Source organism: Manis javanica, chromosome 1 (assembly GCF_040802235.1).
Source record: "Manis javanica isolate MJ-LG chromosome 1, MJ_LKY, whole genome shotgun sequence".
NCBI lineage: Eukaryota > Metazoa > Chordata > Mammalia > Pholidota > Manidae > Manis > Manis javanica.
In genome coordinates, this window is record NC_133156.1 from 99509266 (window position 1) to 99529476 (window position 20211).

At 44.1% G+C, this 20211-nt stretch overlaps 1 protein-coding gene and 1 long non-coding RNA gene across 11 annotated transcripts in view; one reads left to right on the top strand and one right to left on the bottom strand.

The window, feature by feature from the left end:
• MAST4 (microtubule associated serine/threonine kinase family member 4) overlaps nt 1-5630 on the bottom strand; it is a 525532-nt gene extending 519902 nt beyond the window's left edge. For 6 of the 10 annotated variants that reach the window (XM_037026097.2, XM_073235563.1, XM_037026096.2 and 3 more), the window contains exon 1: nt 5024-5629. In XM_037026097.2, the coding sequence (XP_036881992.2) occupies nt 5024-5350 (327 nt within the window). In that variant the 5' untranslated portion in view covers nt 5351-5629. Of the gene's footprint in view, nt 1-5023 lie in introns of all 10 variants that reach the window. The other 4 variants (XM_073235555.1, XM_073235554.1, XM_073235567.1 and 1 more) reach the window with 3 other exon arrangements.
• Nucleotides 5631-5790: 160 nt separating this feature from the next.
• On the top strand, nt 5791-11503 carry LOC140849146 (uncharacterized). The gene is made up of 3 exons (XR_012130775.1): nt 5791-5940; nt 8792-8851; nt 11465-11503. It is a non-coding gene; the product is annotated as an uncharacterized lncRNA (long non-coding RNA).
• The last annotated feature ends 8708 nt before the right edge of the window (nt 11504-20211 follow it).

A 20211-nucleotide genomic window follows, 5' to 3' on the forward strand; every position in this document is an offset into this window, starting at 1 on the left:
CCTTCTATTCACCTGGCCATTAACTACAGTAACAGGCATTAATTTGCAAGGCCCTTTTCTTAGTCTCCATCAATGTTAATAAAGTTTTTCCTTCAAGAAAATGCTAGGATTAAAGCATTATCTCACTGAAAAGCAGCCTTAATATTCACACAAAAATATTCTCAGGTATAGACCTAAATTCTCTTCACATTATATTTCGTATGTGTTTACCTGGTGTACCTGCACCACCAGGAATAAGCCCCTTGTTCCATTCACACACCATTTAGTAAGATGCCACCTCCTTGGGGAACATTTAAACAGGCTACACCAGCAGTTCCCAGCAGGTGGGCTTCACACTGCCTGGCCCTTCCCCAAATACAAATCTGATGATGTCACTTCCTTGATTCGAATCCTGCAATGACTTCCAGTGCCTTAGATGAGAGTCCAAAGGCTCTGTATGACCCAGCTGCTGCTTCTCTGGCAAGTGTCATCTGAGGCCATGCTCTCTCTCCTCTCCTCCCCGTCACACAACCCAGGGTCCCCTGAGGGCCAGACCCACAGACCCACCATACTCTCTCCTGCTTCGGGGCCTCCCATTACCTTCATCTCTCTCATTCCTGCCCTTCTCCCAAGTAACCCCTGCTCATCCGTTAGACCTCAGCCCCAATGCTACTTCCTCAGTGCGGCAGCTCTTACTTCCCAGACTGAATGAATTACACGGTTCAGAGACCTCACTTCCCACCTTTGAACCCTATTAACAAATAGCCATGTGTTCAGTGACATTCTCCCCAACCACACTAGAAGCTTTGGGATGCCAGAACTCTCTCTCTCTTGCCCACTTTAATGTCCTCAGTGCCTGGGCAGCTGCTTCACAAGCATCCGACTTAGATAATGGTAGACTGACTGATTTTTCTGAAATCAAAAAGTAGACTAATAAATACGTCAAGATTTATGAAATATTTTTTCAAATAACTTAGCTGCTGTGATTAATAAAATAAAAATTCAATGAAAAGCTTACTGAATTCATGGCTGCTTTTTGCTATTTATTCTCTTTACCAATGAACACTAGAAACTCATCTACCACATTACTATCATGCGGGGGACCCAACAACACACCCCTAAAGTGATATTAAAAGCAGTCCTGAACCTTAAATGCCACATAATAGAGCAGTTAAAAGACATCCTGTAAATGTTCCTATTGTTAATGAGAGAAACTGTTTTCCAACTTTTGCCAATAAAACAAACCCTTTATTGTAACAGAGTATAAATCAGCCACTTTATATTACGTGGAATATCCTTTTAACCACTAAGTCTTTTTTCTGCCATTCTAAGAATCCTTGAAAGTTTCAGTTCTAATATACACAGTGAAAAACAGAGTTAATACACAATTCCCTTCAAAGGTTGTTCTGAGTGGATCCTCCATGATGCGACTTTGTTCAAAAGTTACCTGAAAAAAACTATTCATAACATGTGATCCATGAGGCTTGTTCTGAGGAGATTTTGAGGTTTAAACATACTTCACAACAGACTGAACGAATGTACACACAATCACCTTCAATCAAATGTGCAACTATTTTCAAGATGTCATTTTTTTCCTCATTCGTTCAACATATATATACTGAGCCCCTGCTAATATTAGAGGCACTGTGCTAACCAAAGACACAATTCCTGCCCTCAAGTTCACTAACACACAGCAAACAACACCCGAGTATTTTATTAGAGTTGTCACAAGAGACAGGGCACACTCCCAAAACGCAAATCTCAGAAATGTTGCCAGAGGAACAGTCCTCCAATCTAGATCGACTGAATTATCAGAAATGCAGCCTGCTGCCCCTCAGCACCCACTGACCCCCTATCCACAGGCTTGGGGAAGCAATGGTAGAAGTCAGACACAGTTTATTTAAACAAAAAGTCATGCACCATAGCTAACTCTCATGTGTTTGACATTAAACATATAAAAACTACAATCACCTCCATGATAAACTATTTTAAGCACCAAACGCTGAAAGGGCTGATTTAAGTCTATGAGATTCTGTAAGTCTACACAAATATTGACAGTAAGATAAAACATGAAATAGGTCAGACGCTACTGACACTACTAGATATATTCAAAACAGCTTTAACAAGGTCACCAGAAAAATTAGCACTGCAATAAGACACTAGAAACTTGAATTTTGCTGCCTTTTGAAACCGATGCAATAAGTTACTATATAAAAAGACTTTGGAAAACAACTACTCTCCAAGCTAAACATAACAATTTTAAAACCTTATGAACCTCTTTTTACTCTATGGGTTGCACTTAAGCCTTTTAACGCTTTATACTCAGAGTCTTGCTACAGCATACCCAACACTACACTAACAGTGCCTTGACATAAAACAACCTGATAAAAATAAAAACTCCTTCCCAGCTTATATGAAAAACTGGGAATAAACTGAATAGACACAGCCTCAGGTTCTCTGAAAGTAGTAGATTAATTATGCATAAATAAAATAACAAGCCAGCCCAAACTCGTACTTCCACATCACAAATTTTTTTTATGACAAATGAACTTGAAATATTGATTTACTTAGCACTCGATGTTATATGTTAGATACTGCACTAAGGTTAAGTTAGGTGGTGTATAAATATGTCTAATAGAATTACTGTTAGACATAATACTGCTGGGAATACTTTTGCTATCATTCCGATTTAAGAGATGAAAAACTGGGGCTTCCATTTGTTGGGTGGCCCACAATCCTGTATCTAGCAGAGCTGGAGTCAAACCTATGTCTTCCACTAAACTCAGCGTTTGTAACCAGCATTCCTGACTGAACCCTGTGGTATAGTATTTATAGCAGTGTGTATTTTCCCAGAAGAGGGTGGAGAGCTTTCATTAGATTCTCAAAAAGGCCCACATTCCCCACCACCACCCCACCCCACCCAAAAGTTAAGAACCACAACATCACCGGTGTAGGAATCAGAACATGTACTGGACTTCAACCATTTCACCAAGACTATCGCTTCTGTATGCCTGAGGGGGAAAAAAAACTCTACCACTTTAGTTTTGCTTTAAATTCTTAGAGCCAGTCAAGATTTCCACTCCTGGGCTATTCCCAGCATCCCCTGCCGCAGGTTAAGTTACACAATAAATTGCAATACTGTATCAGTTTACATCCAATTTTGAGATTTTACAAAGTCTGACCAATGTTACTTAGTCATTCCACTTTCCAAAATGGGTTTCAATCAACCACTCCTCTCCACACCGCCTGTGAAATAAGCTATCATTATATTCACTTCTGAGAAAGTAAAACACTATCACCCTGAGGCCAGACAATAAATCAGCTACAGAATCGAGATCAAAAGTGAGAAGTTCCTCACTCCCCCATCTGGCCCATATAATTTCCCTGGGAGCACTATCCTAACTACAGAAAACACAGGGCAACTAAATCTACCATCTTTCCCTAACAATGGCATCACTAAATTTGACTCTAGTGGTAAATCAAAAAGTTAAGGGCATACCCTCAGCTGCCCAGTGACAAGTGTGTTTATCTTTAAAAGTTGAGGCAGATGTTGCAGGGTGAATATCGGGGGCATACCTGACATCTTCTAAAGGAGATGTAACCCTGAGGAACCCTGGTTCAGTCTAGGGTTTGGTCAGGTAGCTCTGTGGTGGTGTGGCACTAAGCTTAACTCTTGGCATCCTGTCCCTAGGATCAATCTGAAATTTGGACCCATCCTAAATTCCTGATCAGAGAAAGGGAGTATTCATGCAGAAATGAACTTTAAGTTTATTGGTTCATACCTTTCATTTTACAGATCATGGAACTGGAATAAAACAACTCATCCCAAAGCCTCAGAACTCAGGAAAAGAAACAGTTCTAGAAAGCAGATCTCGAGACCCCCTGTCCAGGATCCTTGCACTCCTCCCTGGACATGGGAAGTGGGTCATGGTTACTGCCGGAAGCTTGGCCAACCATCAGCTAGGGTTTGCTCCATATCCACCACACTAGGACCTGACTGCTCTCATCTGTATCAGATCCAGTCTTTGCCTCCAGGCTAGGATCCCAGAGGAATACTGCTGTAGAACTGGCCTCTGCATCTTGCGACACAAAGACAATAATTTACTAAAGCTAAACTCATCAGCGATGAGGAAAATCACCCTGGCACTGAGGAATTCACTTCACAAGGAGTTAGTGTGGGGTGATGTTTTATTTATAGCCCTGCCTGATCAAAATGACTTCCTCACAAGAAAAGTCCAAAGCAAACAACCTAAATGACATGAGGAACCTTGTGCTTTCTAAACTACCCCAAGGGCAGAGAACAAGCCAGGGAAAGCAGGCGGGAGGGCACCTAAGTCATGTGCTCAATGTGTCAGGATGCAACCCACAGGTTTTGCATGAACATCCTTCCAGGAAACCAGGATCGGTACAGTCCCCCGAAGAAGGTGGGGCGTTACCAATTCAGTTTGGCTGCCAGCGCGCACCTATACACCCTGGAACGGGTCCGAAGGGGCGCTGTAAGCACGCACATCCGCACCGCCGACCGAGAGCTGGAAATGCTCCTCTCTCCGAGGACCGACGCGCCCGGGACCAGCCAAAACTGCCCGCGGGGGCTCTTGGGAGCCTGTGACGCTGAAACCTCGCCATGGAACTCCGCGGGTACCGCTCTCACTCGTCCACCACCCCCAACACATTATCCCTCCGTGCTCACCACACTCCCCCTCGGCCTAAGGGCTCCGATGGGAAGCAACGCCCACTCCGGAGAATGAGACCTTAGTTGTGGGGACAAGCCGGGAGTCCAGATCACACCCATGCACAGACCCACCGTAGCAGCTACAGATATTAAGGAGTTCGCTGCTTTGACATTTTAAAAGCACGCTATAAGGCAGCACATGGAAACACACACACACGGAGGTTAACAGCCACTGGGAAGTCGATGCCCCACAGGAAGGCTCCCAACTGGCAGAGCTCCGGTGCGCCCTGCCCACCGACCGCGCGGGGTGGAGGGCTGGGGTCTCCCGGCCCCGGGACCCAGAGGCGGCGAGGCGGGGGAAGGTGGGCCCACCTCCTCGTCCTGCTCCTCCTGGGACGCGCTGCTGCCCCCGGGCGCGGGCGGCGCGGCTCCTCCCGGGGGCGGCGGCGGCGGCGCGGGGACTCCAAGCTCGAGCGCCGCACGCGCGGGAGCCCACGCGGCTGGCGGCGGCGGCGGCTGCGCCCGGGTGAAGCCGCCGGGCTCGCCTTCCTCCGACAGAGTTCCTGAGCCCGAGGAGGACTCGGCCGAAGAAGCACCCGGCGAGGGCGCGGCGGCCAGGGCAGGGGCGGGAATCCAGGCGCCGCGGCCGCTGCAGCTGCGGGGCACCGGGTCCGGCGCTTCCGAAACTTTCTCCCCCATTTCCCTCACGGGCCCAAAGTGCCGCCGAGGGGCGGCGGAGCGCGGCGCGCGCTCAGCGCCTCCGGGACAAACGGCGGACTCCTCGGCTCCGGCTCGCTCTCGCTCTCGCTGCCGCTCCGGGGCTGCGCGGAGCCCCGCCGGCGACTACATGTCCGCGGCACGGCCCCCGGGGCCCGCCGCCAAGTGAGCAGCCTCCCGGACGCGGCGGCTGCCGCGGACTCGCGCGCGCGAGAGCATGCCGGCTAGGGTCCGCGCTCTGGGCCCCACAGCCGCGCGCTGCGCCCGAGCCGCCGGGACTGCGGCTTCTCGGGCAGAACCTGCCTTGGGGACTGAGCGGGGCTGGCGGAGGAGACGGGCGGCCTGGGGAGCCAATGGCCGCGCAGGCGCGCCGGTGGGCGGAGGCTGCGGCGCCCCGGCCGCACCGGCGTCAGGTAGGAGAGGCGGGGCCGAGACCCGCCTCTGGGGTCCCCGAAGCCGTGGGACCCCGGGGAAGAACAAGCAGCAGGTGCCCTGGAGGGTGGGAGCGGACCCGAAATCGCAGCCGAAGGCCGGGACTCCGGACTCAGCGGAGGAGTAGCTGGCCGTGCTTGGTACACCGCCGGGAGATGGCTGGGGGGGCGATGAGACCTTGGAGAAGAGCCCGAGTTTGTTTGGAAGAAGTGGAATAGAGGAGCGGTAGCAGGGCTTTGAGTATGAGAGAGAACACAGAGTATGAGAGAGAACACGAACACACACACACACACACACACACACACCGTGATAGAGGAGAAAGGGGGGTGAAAGGATATCACTCACACACACCGTGATAGAGGAGAAAGGGGGGTGAAAGGGTATCACACACACACACACACACACACCGTGATAGAGGAGAAAGGGGGGTGAAAGGGTATCACACACACACACACACACACACACACACACCACCACCACCACCACCACCACCACCCCACCACCCCGTGATAGAGGAGAAAGGGGAGTGAAAGGGTATCTCGCCCCGACCCTCCTTACCCAGAATGACTCAGGAGACACAGGCCCAGGCAAGAGACTTTATTATCTGAAGGAGAGGGTGGCTGCCCCAGAGGGGGGTGGGGGGAGAGAGAGAGAGAGAGAGCAGCAGAGAGAGCAGTGGGACAGAGAGAGCAGAGAGAGAGAGAGAAAGGGAGAGAGAGCAGGGGGACAGAGAGACAGAGACAAAGAGAGAGGGCAGCGAGAGAGAGAGACAGAGAGAAAGCAGCGAGTGAGAGACACAGAGAGCAGTGAGTGAGAGACACAGAGAGAGGCAGAGAGACAGACAGAGCAGCGAGACAAACGGAGAGAGAGAGAGAGGGCAGCAGCGTGGTGCCTTTTATTGTGGATCCGCTTGGCCTGCTGCTTTTGGGGAGGGTCGGGATGTTTAGAGATAAGGTGGGGTAAGCCCAGGCAAGCCCAGGCATAATTCTCACAGGCTTATGTGCTTGGGACCATGGGGCAAATGGAGGATAAATTACTATATTCTTACATTCCTCCCTTTTCTGTTTTATAAGTGGTAGAGGATTTGGGAAGGGGTGAAGGTTAGTCTTCAGTAACTGCTTCCTGCTGATTAGGGGCGATTAAGTTCATTTTTGTATTGATGGGGGGCGGTCCTCAGATGAGCCCTTGGTCTGCAGTGGTGATGGCATTTTCCAGGTTCAGTAAGGATCGTCTTTGGAGAGGGGTTGGTAATCCTGTAATATAAGCTGATTAAAGGTTTGGTTAGAAATTTTTTGCATTTGGGCTGATTGCTATGTTTACATAGGGTGGCTGAATTAATAGCATTCTTTGGGGACATATGTGTAGGCAGAAAAGCAACCTGTAGGGCAAAGGGAATCCTTGATGGTGCAATCTTTTGGACAGTCTGAAAGAGAAGAAAGGGCTGGCATTGGGAAGATAGGTCTGGTGAGATAGTAAGTGTTGAGACCAGGGTTAATCTTGAAGCATGATGCATGGCGGTTGTAAGGGAGGTCTTAGTGATGCCGGGGTTCTTGTTTGCGGAGCCGAAGAATGAGCTTCACAAACAGTCAAGGTAGGAGAGCAAGGTACAGGCTTTTATTTAGAGATAAAGTGAAAGGACAGAACTCCCAGCTCATGCCAGGAGGGGACAAGAGAGTCCATCGTTGGTGTGTTGTCTAGGGTGTTTTATAGGCAGTTGAGGATTTTTTAAAGAATATGAAAAAACTTAGGGGTGGGGACTTGTTAAGTGGTCCCTGAATATTAAAAATTAACTTAACTGTAAGGAATTTCCTGTCTTGATTTCTCTCTGGGACACCGGCACCTTGGTCTGGGAGCCCAAGGTGGGCTCTGAGGTATTGTCTACCTGTTAAAGAATCTTGCCTCTTGAACCTCCTGGGTGTTAAAATGCAATCTTACCTGTAAGATGGAATTCTTCCTGCCTTTTACCATGCCATCTACAGCTGGGTCTGCATGCTAAGTTAGTTGCTCAGTTTGCAAAATTACCTCCTCAGATCTGAAGGAGGAAAGACAGTACATAGGCCTGGGCCTTTTAGTATACTAAAGTGAATCTTATACACGATTACAAATGATTAGCATAATAAAACATGTGCTACTCTTCTTTATCTGGGGAACATTAACTGATCTCACTGAAGAATGATTCTAGAGCTTAACGTTCAACATAGTTTTAGTAGGGGGAGTTTCCTAGCATGTAGTTTTACATTGCTCTGACTTCAAATATCCTTCCTTGCTTTCTTCAGAGGCTCTCACCTTATTCTAAAGCCTATGGTCCCTGTCTCATTCCCCCCTCTACAGATGGAGACCCCTAGCTGCTGCTAGGGAAAGGGGGTGATGACCGCTCTGGCTGCTTCATGCTGAGAGGGGGCACAGTAAAGGGTGCAGCTAGGTCTCCATCACTGGTCAGTTGAGAGGGCCTCGGAAGGTTGGCACGTCTATTCCGGGTTTCATTTCTATTACTATTTGCAGTTTTGTGGCTTTTAGGCAAAATAGAACAAATTGTTATTAGGTTAAGTAGCAACATCTGGAGTTGGATTTTCCATTCTGGAAGGACAAACTTGATGAGATTAAGAATGCATGGCTGAATATGAGAACTAGAAATATGAAGAGTCTAATTGAGAATCATAGCAAGGTATCATGGGGAAACTAGAATTCTGGATCGAGTTTACATCTCAATTAGGATTTAGTAGAGATAAGACTGCATTATTGAAGCAATACTTTTCTCTAAAATCACCCTCATTTTTATTAAATTAACAGTTGGCTTGATTATCTGCATAAGTGCAGCAAGAAGAGTAATTGATTACATGGGATCTTTTAAATGTGCTTTGCGGGAACTTTTTGTAAGGAATTTCAGATTGAACTTTTAAGGGATTCTTGAGGCCAGACAGCTAAGCCAGACTTGCCATCAGGTTGTGCCTGCAGTACCTGTACATTTAGGTGAATTCCTCTCTTCTTCAGGTTCCCAAGATATTCTGAAGTTCCTACACCTGCCAGGAAGTGACCTTCCTTACTCACCTGGTAAGGCTGCTGGGAACTGTAAGCTAGGTACTAGGCCAGTTCTTTTAAGGGGCTTTGTTGGCTTTATAAAGTCAATCTTAGTTCCTTAAAGCTATCGGTTCATATCTGAGTTTACACACGTGTCTCTCAGGTATGACGTTCCAGTCAAAGCCTTGGTAATATAACCAGTGTTTTTAATTGGTCCTCTTAGAAGGAAAGCAGATTCTTATTGAATTTATGCAAATAAACATATTGCCATGAAATATAAAAATAGTCACTGAGAGTTTTTAAATTCTGGAGGGATCAGGTAGAGAGAAATATAGTTTCAATTCTGCTTATATAGGCAGTCATTTACTAAACTGTTGTCAACTTAAGAGAAAAAGCTTGAAACACTTTATCAACAACATTTGAAACAAAAAGCCACAAAATTATCTTCCTTAGTTTACTTAATCCTTTGTAACATACCTGTTCTGCTGAAATCTAGTTTAGGAGTAATAAAACAGTGACTATAAATGACAAAAGACTTACAAATGACAATGGTTAAAGATCTGATGAGAGCTTACTGTAAGACAGTTGTCATAGGGAAATTTGGATATTTCTGTAACACAAAACATTCAGTAACAAAGTTTAGCATCATTCTCTGTGATAGTGCCTTCTAGGTAATTAAGCAGATAATAAGCCAAATTAGCCAAATATTTTCTCCAATGAGAAAAAATTCCTCTGACATGCTCCAGGGGCCCTCTGGAAAATATTAGAGTTAACTAGAGGTAAAAGCACCTTTTTGCATTTGATTTTGGGAAGCTGTTAAAAGTTTTAAGGCACTTGCTTAAATAGTTACTCACATTAGACAAAGCTACACTTCACTTTAAGCATTTTTCTTTGAAAGATTTAACAGATAGCATCAACTTAAATGACTTTAGGTAAACTTAGGTAGCTGATAACCATAAGGCCATGTCTATTCAGTTCAACTTAAATTAGCATTAATGCTTAATATCTTCTATTAAAATTTTTGGAAGTTTTAGAATGCCCAATTTTTACAAGCGCTTGTTTTTAAATCAATTTTTATTAATACCATCCGGAGGTAGAAAAATATTTTTCATTACACACTTAGACAAAAACATACAGATTGACACTTAATGATACAGTGAGAGGACAGACAGAGCTCCTGGCATGAGCCAGGAGGGGACAAGAGAGCCCATGGTGGTGCATTGTCTAGGAGTTTTATAGGCAGTTGAGGATATTTGGGAACGTGAAAAAAGCTTAGGGGTGTAGACTTTAAGGCAAGTAGTAGGTGTTTAGGATTGCAGGGGAGACAGAGAGCTTGGTTCAGAGGTAGGAGAAAGCCTGGATATATGGGATCTCTTTCCATTTGCCCGTATGCTCACAAAAGTTGTATAAGTCGCAGAGAATTTTAGGATCTAAAGAGCCATTTGGGGGCCATTTAGACTGATTGTCCAAGGGATATTGTGGCCAGATCTCATTACAGTAGCGAACAAGCAGAAAAGGTTTGAGGTCTGGAGTGAGGTGGAGGGGCTTTAGATTATTGAGTAAGCACCCTAGCGGTGAATCTGTGGGAACGGAGGGGCCAGATCCCATGGTGAGAACGAGACCGTTTCAGAAGTCGCTGAGGCGTCCCTGAGCGATTGAGAAGGTCGCGGAGAAGACCAGGCACAGTTAGGGGGTCATCACCACCTCTAACTGTGGATCGAGGCAAAAACGCCGGGGAGGCTCAGTACCTGGTACCAGGAGTTTTTGAGTCGAGTAGATATGTAAAGGGAGATGGGGCCTCAGTGGATGAGGATTCTCACCATGTAGAGGCAGAGAAGGGTCGACTACGGGGATCAACCGTGATTCTGAAAGTGGTGGTTGGGGGTGCCCCTGTCCCAGAGGAGACCTTGGGGGTGCCGGACACTCAACAGTCACTTTCCAGGTTCCAAAGGGACATTTAAGTTCACCATGAAGGGGAGACTCACCAAATCGAAGGCCAGTGTTGGGCGAGAAGATAAGCAACCAGGGAAATGGATGGTGAGCCCATGGAGGAGGATCAGGCAGTGAGGGTTCCCAGAGCAGCTCAGGTTCCCGGAGGAAAAGCAAAGTCAATGGGAGAGCCTCATCCGAAGTCATGGCACCAATGAAAGGGTATCTCCCATGACCCTCCTTACCCAGAATGACTCAGGAGACATGGGCCCATGCAAGAGATTTTATTATCTGAAGGAGAGAGTGGCTGCCCCAGAAGGGGCGTGGGGAGAGAGAGAGAGAGAGAGGGAGCAGCAGAGAGAACAGTGGGACAGAGAGACAGAGACAAAGAGAGGGCAGCAAGAGAGAGACAGAGACACAGAGAGAGAGAGAGCAGCGAGTGAGAGAGACAGAGAGAGAGAGCAGTGAGTGAGAGAGACAGAGAGAGGCAGAGAGACAGAGAGAGAGAGCAGTGAGACAGACAGAGAGAGAGGGCAGCAGCATGGTGCCTTTTATTGTGGAACCGCTTGGCCTGCTGCTTTGGGGGAGGGTCGGGATGTTTAGAGGTAAGGTGGGGTAAGCCCAGTCAAACCCCAGGCAAGCCCAGGCATAATTCTCACAGGCTTATGTGCTTGGGACCATGGGGCAAATGGAGGATAAATTACTATATTCTTACAGGGGGAACTTCCTGGTGGATCCAAACGGAGCTGATCTCCAGTCCTGTATTCTCCATGTAAGCTCATGGGCCTCAGTTTCCTCAACTGGCAATGGAGACGTTTATTCCTGTTTTATCTGGTTATGGGCAGAATTAGAGCAAATACAGAGAGAGCAAATAAATATATGTCTAGCTTACACACATGGACAGTTTTTTCCAAAGACTATTCTCTGCCTTTGTTAATAAACTAAAAAGTCAAAGACTTAAACCTTTTGAAAGGCAGCAAAATAACAAATGATGCCCTTGTACTTGATTAGGACCAAGAATGTGCCCAGCCCTCTGCCAAATCCTAAACAAAGCTGAATAAAAGGAGCCTTCTTGGGGCCTGTCCCCCACCCCTCATCAACCAAGAAGGGGAAGAAAAGAGTTCTCATTTTCAGTTTACTTTCTCCTAGCCCTGGATTGTAAACCAGCAAGATGCAGCACTTACCTCTAAGAACTAGAAAAAAAGAACTTTGATCAAAGGTACCAATAGAATCAACATTAGGCCCTCCCTAGGGCTGGAGGTGACAGCCTTCAGGGTGATAAGATGACTTGAATTTCTCAGAAGCCAGAAACACTCAGCTCAGCAGGAGGAAATGAATGATTCCTCACTTGCCTTCACCTCCAGTCTTATTCCCTGTGACTTGTGATATAAACTCCACCAGATTCAGTTCCACAGACGTTGACTGAGATGTGAGCCAGGTGCTTGCAAGGGATTAAAGATGAATAAGGCAGGTCCCTACCCATGAGGAGCTTATGGTCAAGCAGAAATATAACTCTTATTAATTTTTTACAGCTGCGATAGTGCTACAGAACAGGGAAAGAGGAGAGTTACAGAAAAGCAATTAGCAGGTCCTCAAGCTCAGGAGTTCTCAAGAATCTTAGATTTCTCTTTGACAGAACAGTTTTACCAAAGGTCATTAAGAGCTGAAGGATCTAGTTGAAAGCCCCTTCAGCTAATAAGCCCTTTTATGTATCATGGTATTTACAAGTGATACATCATACAAAGTGCTCCATCATATTGGACAGCAAGCTTTGTCTGCTCAGTTCCCCCTCCACCCAAGATGAAGGGGAAGGAGATACAACGTGACCCTACTGCCATAGACAGCCATATTGCAGAATGGAATCTGGCTGTCAAGCTTGCATTGTGACACCTCAGAATTATCTGCGGGGATGTGATAACCTGCTGAGGCAAAAGGACAATTCCAGTGACTTGGCTAAGTTGTGAGAGCAAGGCTGAAGAGAGAGCACAGTGGGCAGTCTGAATCCAACCCTGGGCCTCAAGATTGCTTTTCTAGTCAGGAGTATTGGTCTTTATCTGAGCCCCTATGTGGTTGATTCACTACAGACTAAGTGAAATGAGGACGTAAGTCAGCCATTCACATGAAAGAGGAGGAGGGGTTGTTTTTCAGTGCATCAGGGAAAACGGAGCAGTGACATGATCTGAGTTAGTAACAGGAAGAACGATAATGGCTACTGTTGCTTGAGCTCCATGATCAGCTGGTTTAATCCAGGCACCACCTTATGCAGTAAAATCTATTAGCCCCACTTTGTAGATGAAGAAAATGAGGATCTGCAAGATCAAACAACTTGCCAAAGATCACACATCAGGTGAGTCGTACAACAGTGCCTTGAACCCAGAGGTCTAGTTCCAAGACACTGTTCCTTAAATATTCCAGGAATGTCATTCTGAACAAAAAACTTTTTCAAGTAACATTTGTATGTGCTAGATTCCAAATATCCATAGGGCAGAAACTCTGTTGTCTTGGTTCAATAAATAAAAGGATATAAAAAGATACTTGTGGAATAGATTTCTTTTTGCTACAAACATTTATAAGGCATTTACTATGTGCCATGCAAGGTTTTAAGCAGTTTACGAAAATTAGTTTCCTTAATCCTCACTCATATCAACCTTAAGAGGTAGCCAGTATTACTATTCACATACTATATATGTGAAATGTGTGAAAACTGTGGCACAGAGAACTTAAGTAGTTCTCCCAAAGTCACACAGCCAGCATGTAATGGAGCCAGGATTCCAACTTGACAGTTTGGCCCAAGCATTCATGCTCTTAACCTCATAATGGATCAAAGTCAAGTACTAGGGCCATATTTCTTGAACTTTTTAAACCTTAAGCCTAAATAAGAAATATATTTTATATTGCAATTCATGACACATACATACATACAATTAAATTCCATGAAAAAAATACTTATCCTTCCTAAAAGCAATGCAGTCTGAAATGTTTTTTATTTTATTGAAAATAAAAATGCTTTATATATTTTTATTTTATATTTATTCCTTTTATTTTCAATAAAATCAGCTAAATGGATTTCACACTCCACTCTGACAGATGCAGTCAAAAGCAGTGTACTTGATTATCTCAAAAGCTGACCTATGAGGGAAATTTGGTTCAGACTGAGAGTTTCCAGACCAGAACTGAGTGAACTCAAAGGATGACTCTATAAAAAGAAGATGATCTGAAGGTCAGGATAGTTCCCCAGAGGTATCACAATTAGACCTATGGACAAATTTGGCCAAACCACTGGGCCAAAGTCAGTTCTGATTTCTCAAAATCCTACAGTTCCCCTTTCTTATCTTATTAATTAAATTATAAACATTTTCCCTGGTGGCTACAGAAGTTCCCCACCAAGAAAGCTTCTCATAAATATCCCCAATGTTGGAGACTTTGGGACCAGAGATGGGTATAAAAGTGTGGCCTTTTTCCTCCAGTGTCACTGTTGATGAGAGCCAGAAAAATAAAAATGACTTAGTCATAACTCCTGAGAAACTGGTAGTGCAGCTTCACATGACAGAATCAGACTCGTCTTCAGACTGGGAAGAACAAGGTCAGTGTATGCCAAGGTAATCGGGGTCCCTACATTTTGCAGGACATGTTCCCAAGTGACTGGTTCAGGACAAGCACCCCCAGGCACTCAGTAAGTGTTCGCCGCATTTGGTGGTCGAACATTTGCCTCAGTTTCCTGTGCTCTCCTAAGTGAAGGGAGATACTGCCTCTGGGAGTCTCAGTTGTCTGTCAGTCTGTGCTATATGGGCGGTGCCAAGTGGGACTGTCAAGCTCTGTCTCTGAGAAGGAGGATGTCTGAGGACAAGTCATCGACCCCTTAGTCTACTGTCATTGTTGTGGCCTTTTTCCCAAGGATTAGGTTGAAGTTTAATAAAATTGAAATCAATTATCCTTCTTTCTTACCAACATGAAATTAGGGCATCATAAACTCCAAACAAACATTTTTACAAAATTATAAGTAAATATGTTTCTGACTATTTAATACACTAAAAAAAATCCTAAATATTACATTATCTTTGGATTGTGAAGGTGATAAAGAAAAAAGCCTTTGGTAGGTTTTTTTATTAATTGTGGATTTGCCTGCTCCCCCTGACCAATGAAGGGAATGTCAAGATGAAGTAAATATTAATAAAAAGGTGGCTAATGAGGTGTCTAGTCTGGGACTTCTGTATTTTACCAGAGGGCATAGCAGAATACAGACCATGGCAGTTTCTGACCATCCAGCCACGAGAAAAAGCTCTCGCAGCCTCTCAAGCTTTTGCTTGTGTCTGAGGCTCTAGGAAAGGAATAGTTGAGTCCAAGGTTCCAGAAGATAAGTAGATGAATTTTTAAACGATGCTTGAAAAGGACAGTGGAGGAAGAGTATTAATGGGAATTGCAGCTATTAAAGTCTCTAGCCTACAGGTTGAGAAGGAAGGTAAACTAAGCTAAGTCAGCAAAGGAAAAGACACCTGCAGTGTACCCGAAGGGAGGATGCTGCTGATGTGGTTTCTTAGATGGAACAGTGGCATTACATCACCAGGATGCGAACAGGTGAGCAGGGTATGCTAGTTCCCTGGACCGCTCAAAAGTCTGGGAAAGAGCATTTTTTAAAGCATCACCCAAGCAAAGCACCAAGTATTACTAAAACGTGAAGATCACTGACGACGACCCTAGTTTGGAGACCAAAGAGCCCTCTTACGGGTGAATGTGCAGGGCACTGCACAGATGACTGGCAGTTTGTGTCTCTCTGGACCTCTTTGTTCTTATTCTCATGGAGAACAGCCACCCTGGGGAGAGCAAGCAGCTGAGCAGCTGGACAGGAATATGCATGTTCAGAAAACAACTGGAAAAACTGAGCTAATACACACAAAGAACTGAGAATAATGTTCCCTTGAGGATTCTGTTTTAAAAAATTCAAAATGGTGACCTATTTCCCACAGAAAACACCAATCTTCTGTGTTTGTCTTCCCAAGATGGAAATTCACGTCTGGGATTTTTTTTGTTATGCTTTCAGCATGAGGGGTTCTTTTTTTATTATCAGTCTTCATTTTTCAAAAAAATTTATTTAGTACTCTTTGCCTGTTTAGGAAATAGAAAACAAACACATTTACTCATTTTTATTCATGATAGTGTTTTGCTTTCAGAGTCAATGGGTTCCACGTTCTATTTTCAATTCCTAGAGCAATCTCCTTGATTCTGTCTACACTGCATAGCAAGTAGTTTCTTCCACCACTAACCCCAACTAGTTAGAAAATAAAATGATACTGAGTAGGAATCTAGCAAGTAGCAACCCTTTCCCAGCCATGAATCAGTTTACAGCCCTAGAAGTAATTTTTAAGGCTTTTTTATTTGGGGAAAGAGTGTCTTCTAGTGCCTTTCCCCTCCAAGTGTGGTTTGCCAATAAACAGATTTGGAGCTTGTAAGAAATGCAGATTCTCAGTCCCTGCTCCAGACTTAACTCTCCCAGAATCTTAACAGGTTCTCATAGTCACATTAAGTTAGAAAAGCACTGCTCTGGTTTGCTTCTGAAATCTGGCTACCTATTATAATTGCCTGAGGAACTTTAAAATATACTGACATGACATCCCCAAGATCTTCTGATTTATCTTGGGTTGGGGCCTGGACACCAGAATTTAACAAGTTCCCTAGGTGGGAAGTGGTCAATTTTAGGGCTAAGGTAGGCAAACACAAGATAAAGCTGGAGCAATTCATGGTGCTAAAAATTAAGGAAATGCTCAAAAATAGAGAGGACCTTGTTGGAAGAACATAGGTACCAGTCTAAAGGAGTTCCCAGTGCCAAAACGAGAAGAAACTGAGCAAGAAAATAAACCATGACAGTGTTGGATTTTAAACCATAGAATAAAACAAATAACCATGAGTCCAAATAATGAATATAAATAATGAAATGGAAAAAATGGAGGAGCAGAGAGAGCTCTTTTTGCACAATAGAATCCCAGCTAATAAATAGAGAAAGAAAGAAGGAAATAGAGACTCACCATCAGGCAAACACCAAAGGAGTAACTGTTGCAGGGAAGACACAAAAACATATGCTAAAATTAGCAAGCAAAAGTTTGAGGAGAAAATGGATTTACGTAGACTTGAAATACTTCTCCCATGATACTTAGCAATACAAAGTGAAAGTTATTTTGCAGTGAAGGAACCAAGCAGACACTAACTTAGCCACATAAATATCACTGGCAATAAGATACCAACATTCTGAACTCCTTGCTATGATGTACATTAATTTTTGTGGTATTCTTGACAAAAAATGCAAAAACCTCACTTCAATCATAAAATACAACAAACTCAAATTGAGGGATATTGTTCAGAACTACTGATCAGTACTCTTCAACAGTATCAAGGTAATAAAAGATGAAGAAAGTATATAGAACTGTTATGGAAACTAAGTAGTAGCAATTAAATACAATGTGAGATCCTCAATAGGATCCTGGAACAAAAAAAAGATAGTAGTGGGGGGAAAATGGTAAATTTGAATCAGATCTATAGTTTAGTTAATAAGATTATACCAATTTAACACTTATATTTAATAATTACACTATGGTTATATATGATATTATCCTTAGGGGAACCAGGGTAAGAGGTGTTAAGGAATTCTTTGTACTATTTGTACCTTTTCTGTAAATCTAAAATTTGTTCAAAATATAATGTTAAAAATCAAAAGTCCTAGATGAATCAAATGGTATCCAAGGTTGAGAACTACTGTGATAACCCTCAATGGCTGAATTCCTCCTTCCTGCCTTTCTCCTTACTCAAGGAAAATAATTTTTTCCTATCTTGCCCTCATCAAATGGACTGCCTTGGGGTGGGTGGGGTGGGGGCAGCACTATAAGTAACGATAGCAATGCTATCCCCAGGAGGAGGCCCATGGCTGGCACTTGGAGCGCAAACAGAATGGTAGATGTAACTGGTATCTGGCTGCCCTATATCCATTCTGTCTTCCTAAAACAACCAAACTGATAAGAACTGTTTCATGTTATGTGTGAACAGGGTGGAAGGAATACGTGGGGAGCCCCTGAGCCTACTTACTGGTCCAGCCTGTTGGCAAGGCAGGAAAGGCTATTGAAAGCTACAAGAGCCTCCCTGCAGGGAGCCCAAGGATACTACTCAGGATCTAGGTGGGGAGAGCCCATGCCCTTATTTATAGAGAGCCCCCATTACTATGGAAATGCCACTGTTATGTAAGAATATTAGGGCTTAGCCTTGTTGCAAAATTAATGCAAGGAATTATTGTGGCAGGGAAGAAGGTGGAATGAAATGGTGGGAAATTGCATTGTGAAAGTCAGGGTTCTTAGTTGCCAACCACAGAATCTGCTCAATCTGGTTAAAGTAGGAGTGATTTATTAAAAGATATTAGAATGCTCACAGAGTCTCTGGAAGAGGTGAAGAAACAGGCTCTGGAGTGAGCTTCCAGAATCTCCAGAACCTCAGGCAGAACTGGCTGGGAAGGGAATTGCTACTCCTGCTCCTGATTATCCCAGAACTACACTGTCTATCTCACCATCTGTGCCTGCAAAATGGATGCCTGCACCCCACCTGCTTCCTCACATAAATCACTTCTGCATCTTCATCTCTGCATGTGCATCTGATTCACAGAACCCTAGTCACATGACCACCCCCTGGAGGCAAAGGAAGCTGAGCTTTGCATTCTATCTTGAGAAGATGGAGTTCACACCATGGGGAACCATCATAATGTAGAAAGAGTGTCAAAAGATTTGGCTTGCTGGGTAAACCAGAATTTGGACTTTAAAACTCCAGCCTTTGATCATTTGTACTAATCTGCCCCCTGGCATAATGTCTGCAGCCAAAGAAGTGGGCCTGAGCATCAGCTTCAGGGTGACTGCTGCAAACATCTGTCATTTCCCCACTAAATATCTCCTAAGGACAAAGAATTATCACGTACTGAGCACATTCTATATGCCAGACCCTGTGTTAAATGCTTTATATGTGTTATGTACTTAATTTCCTCAATAACCCCAATTCCAGGGTAGAATTCCCACTTTACAGGTAAAGAAATTAGTGCTGAGAAATTAAATAGTTTTTCTCAAAGTCACACAGGAAGGTGGGGCCAGGCTTTAATCCAAGGTCGCCCTTGACTTATGCTCTGCTCTTCTGGTTCTTAACCAGGACATTTGTGGACCTACAAAGGGTGGTACTGGCTTCAGGTGCCCTCATAATTGTAGATGTACATCTCTCTGAGGAGGTCATCCATAGCTTTTACCAGGGCATTTTCAAAGGGGCATATGACCCCCAAGGAGTAACAAATGCCTGTAACTGCCCAATGTTATAGTAGATCAATTACTGATTGTAAAGCTGTTGTTAGGGGAAAGGCAGGTTACACTCCAACTAACTTTTGTGATTTTAGTTCTTAGTACTTATGGATTTGTGATATCACTTTGTAATAAGAATCAAATTTAAAATTTGAGTCAGGAGGCCTCTCTTGAGGGAAAAAAAACCACATGTCTGTGTAGGAATGAGCAATGGTTAAAACCAGTGAGAAAGGGTCTCCTTACAAGAAGAGAATAGGCTGAGCAAAACAGGAACATATTTTTCATTTAACTTCTGAAGTCCTAGCTGTACATCAGAAAGTCTAGCATCTATTTGTGACTTTGTCACTGACTCCATTTGTCAGGGCCTCCATCACCTGTGTGATGGGGGTAATAGAAAACCTGCCATCATTTCCTCCATCACAGTGTTATGAGATTGTTTTGGAAGTACTTTTCATTTCCCCAGCAGAAAGGCATTATAGATATATATATATATATATATATGCCTGTTATGACTTCTCTGGGAGAAGAAAAGCACCTCAGAGAAGACTTGGCTTACAACTTCTAGGACTGAGTGATTTCTGAGCCTCACAGGCATTCACACACAGGATGTTCTTGGTGAAGAACAGCTTGTTTATTTCTTACTTTTTCATTCCTAGTGGGTGCTTCTTTCCCCCTTTCCATTTGTGTATTAAAAATAAAAAAATCCAGTATAAATCAGTCTCTCAACTTGTGTTAGCTAGCAAGAATGTTGCTTTAGATGGTTCATTATTTATGTCTTGCTGTCAACATGCAATTTATTTTATAGAACACAAAAGCTTTATGCTAGAAACAAGATAATGATTGTTTTAAAACAGAAAGATGCAAAGAAGACCAGAAGGGTTACCCTGGCCCACTAGTACAAGTAGCAGTATACACCATAAATATAGGAAAATGTCTAAATGTAGCATTTCATGAACAGGGTCAACCATCTGAGTGTGAAATATCTCCTTTTTTGCTGTCTAGTCCCCAAGCAATCAGTTTTTTAAATGGCATTTTAGGAAGGTAATGAATATCTATTAATACCAGATGTAAACTTAATTTCAAAGCTAGGAAACAGGCCATAAAGAAAAACACTGAGTGATTCCTACAGCTCAGACTGTTCATACTGAAGGA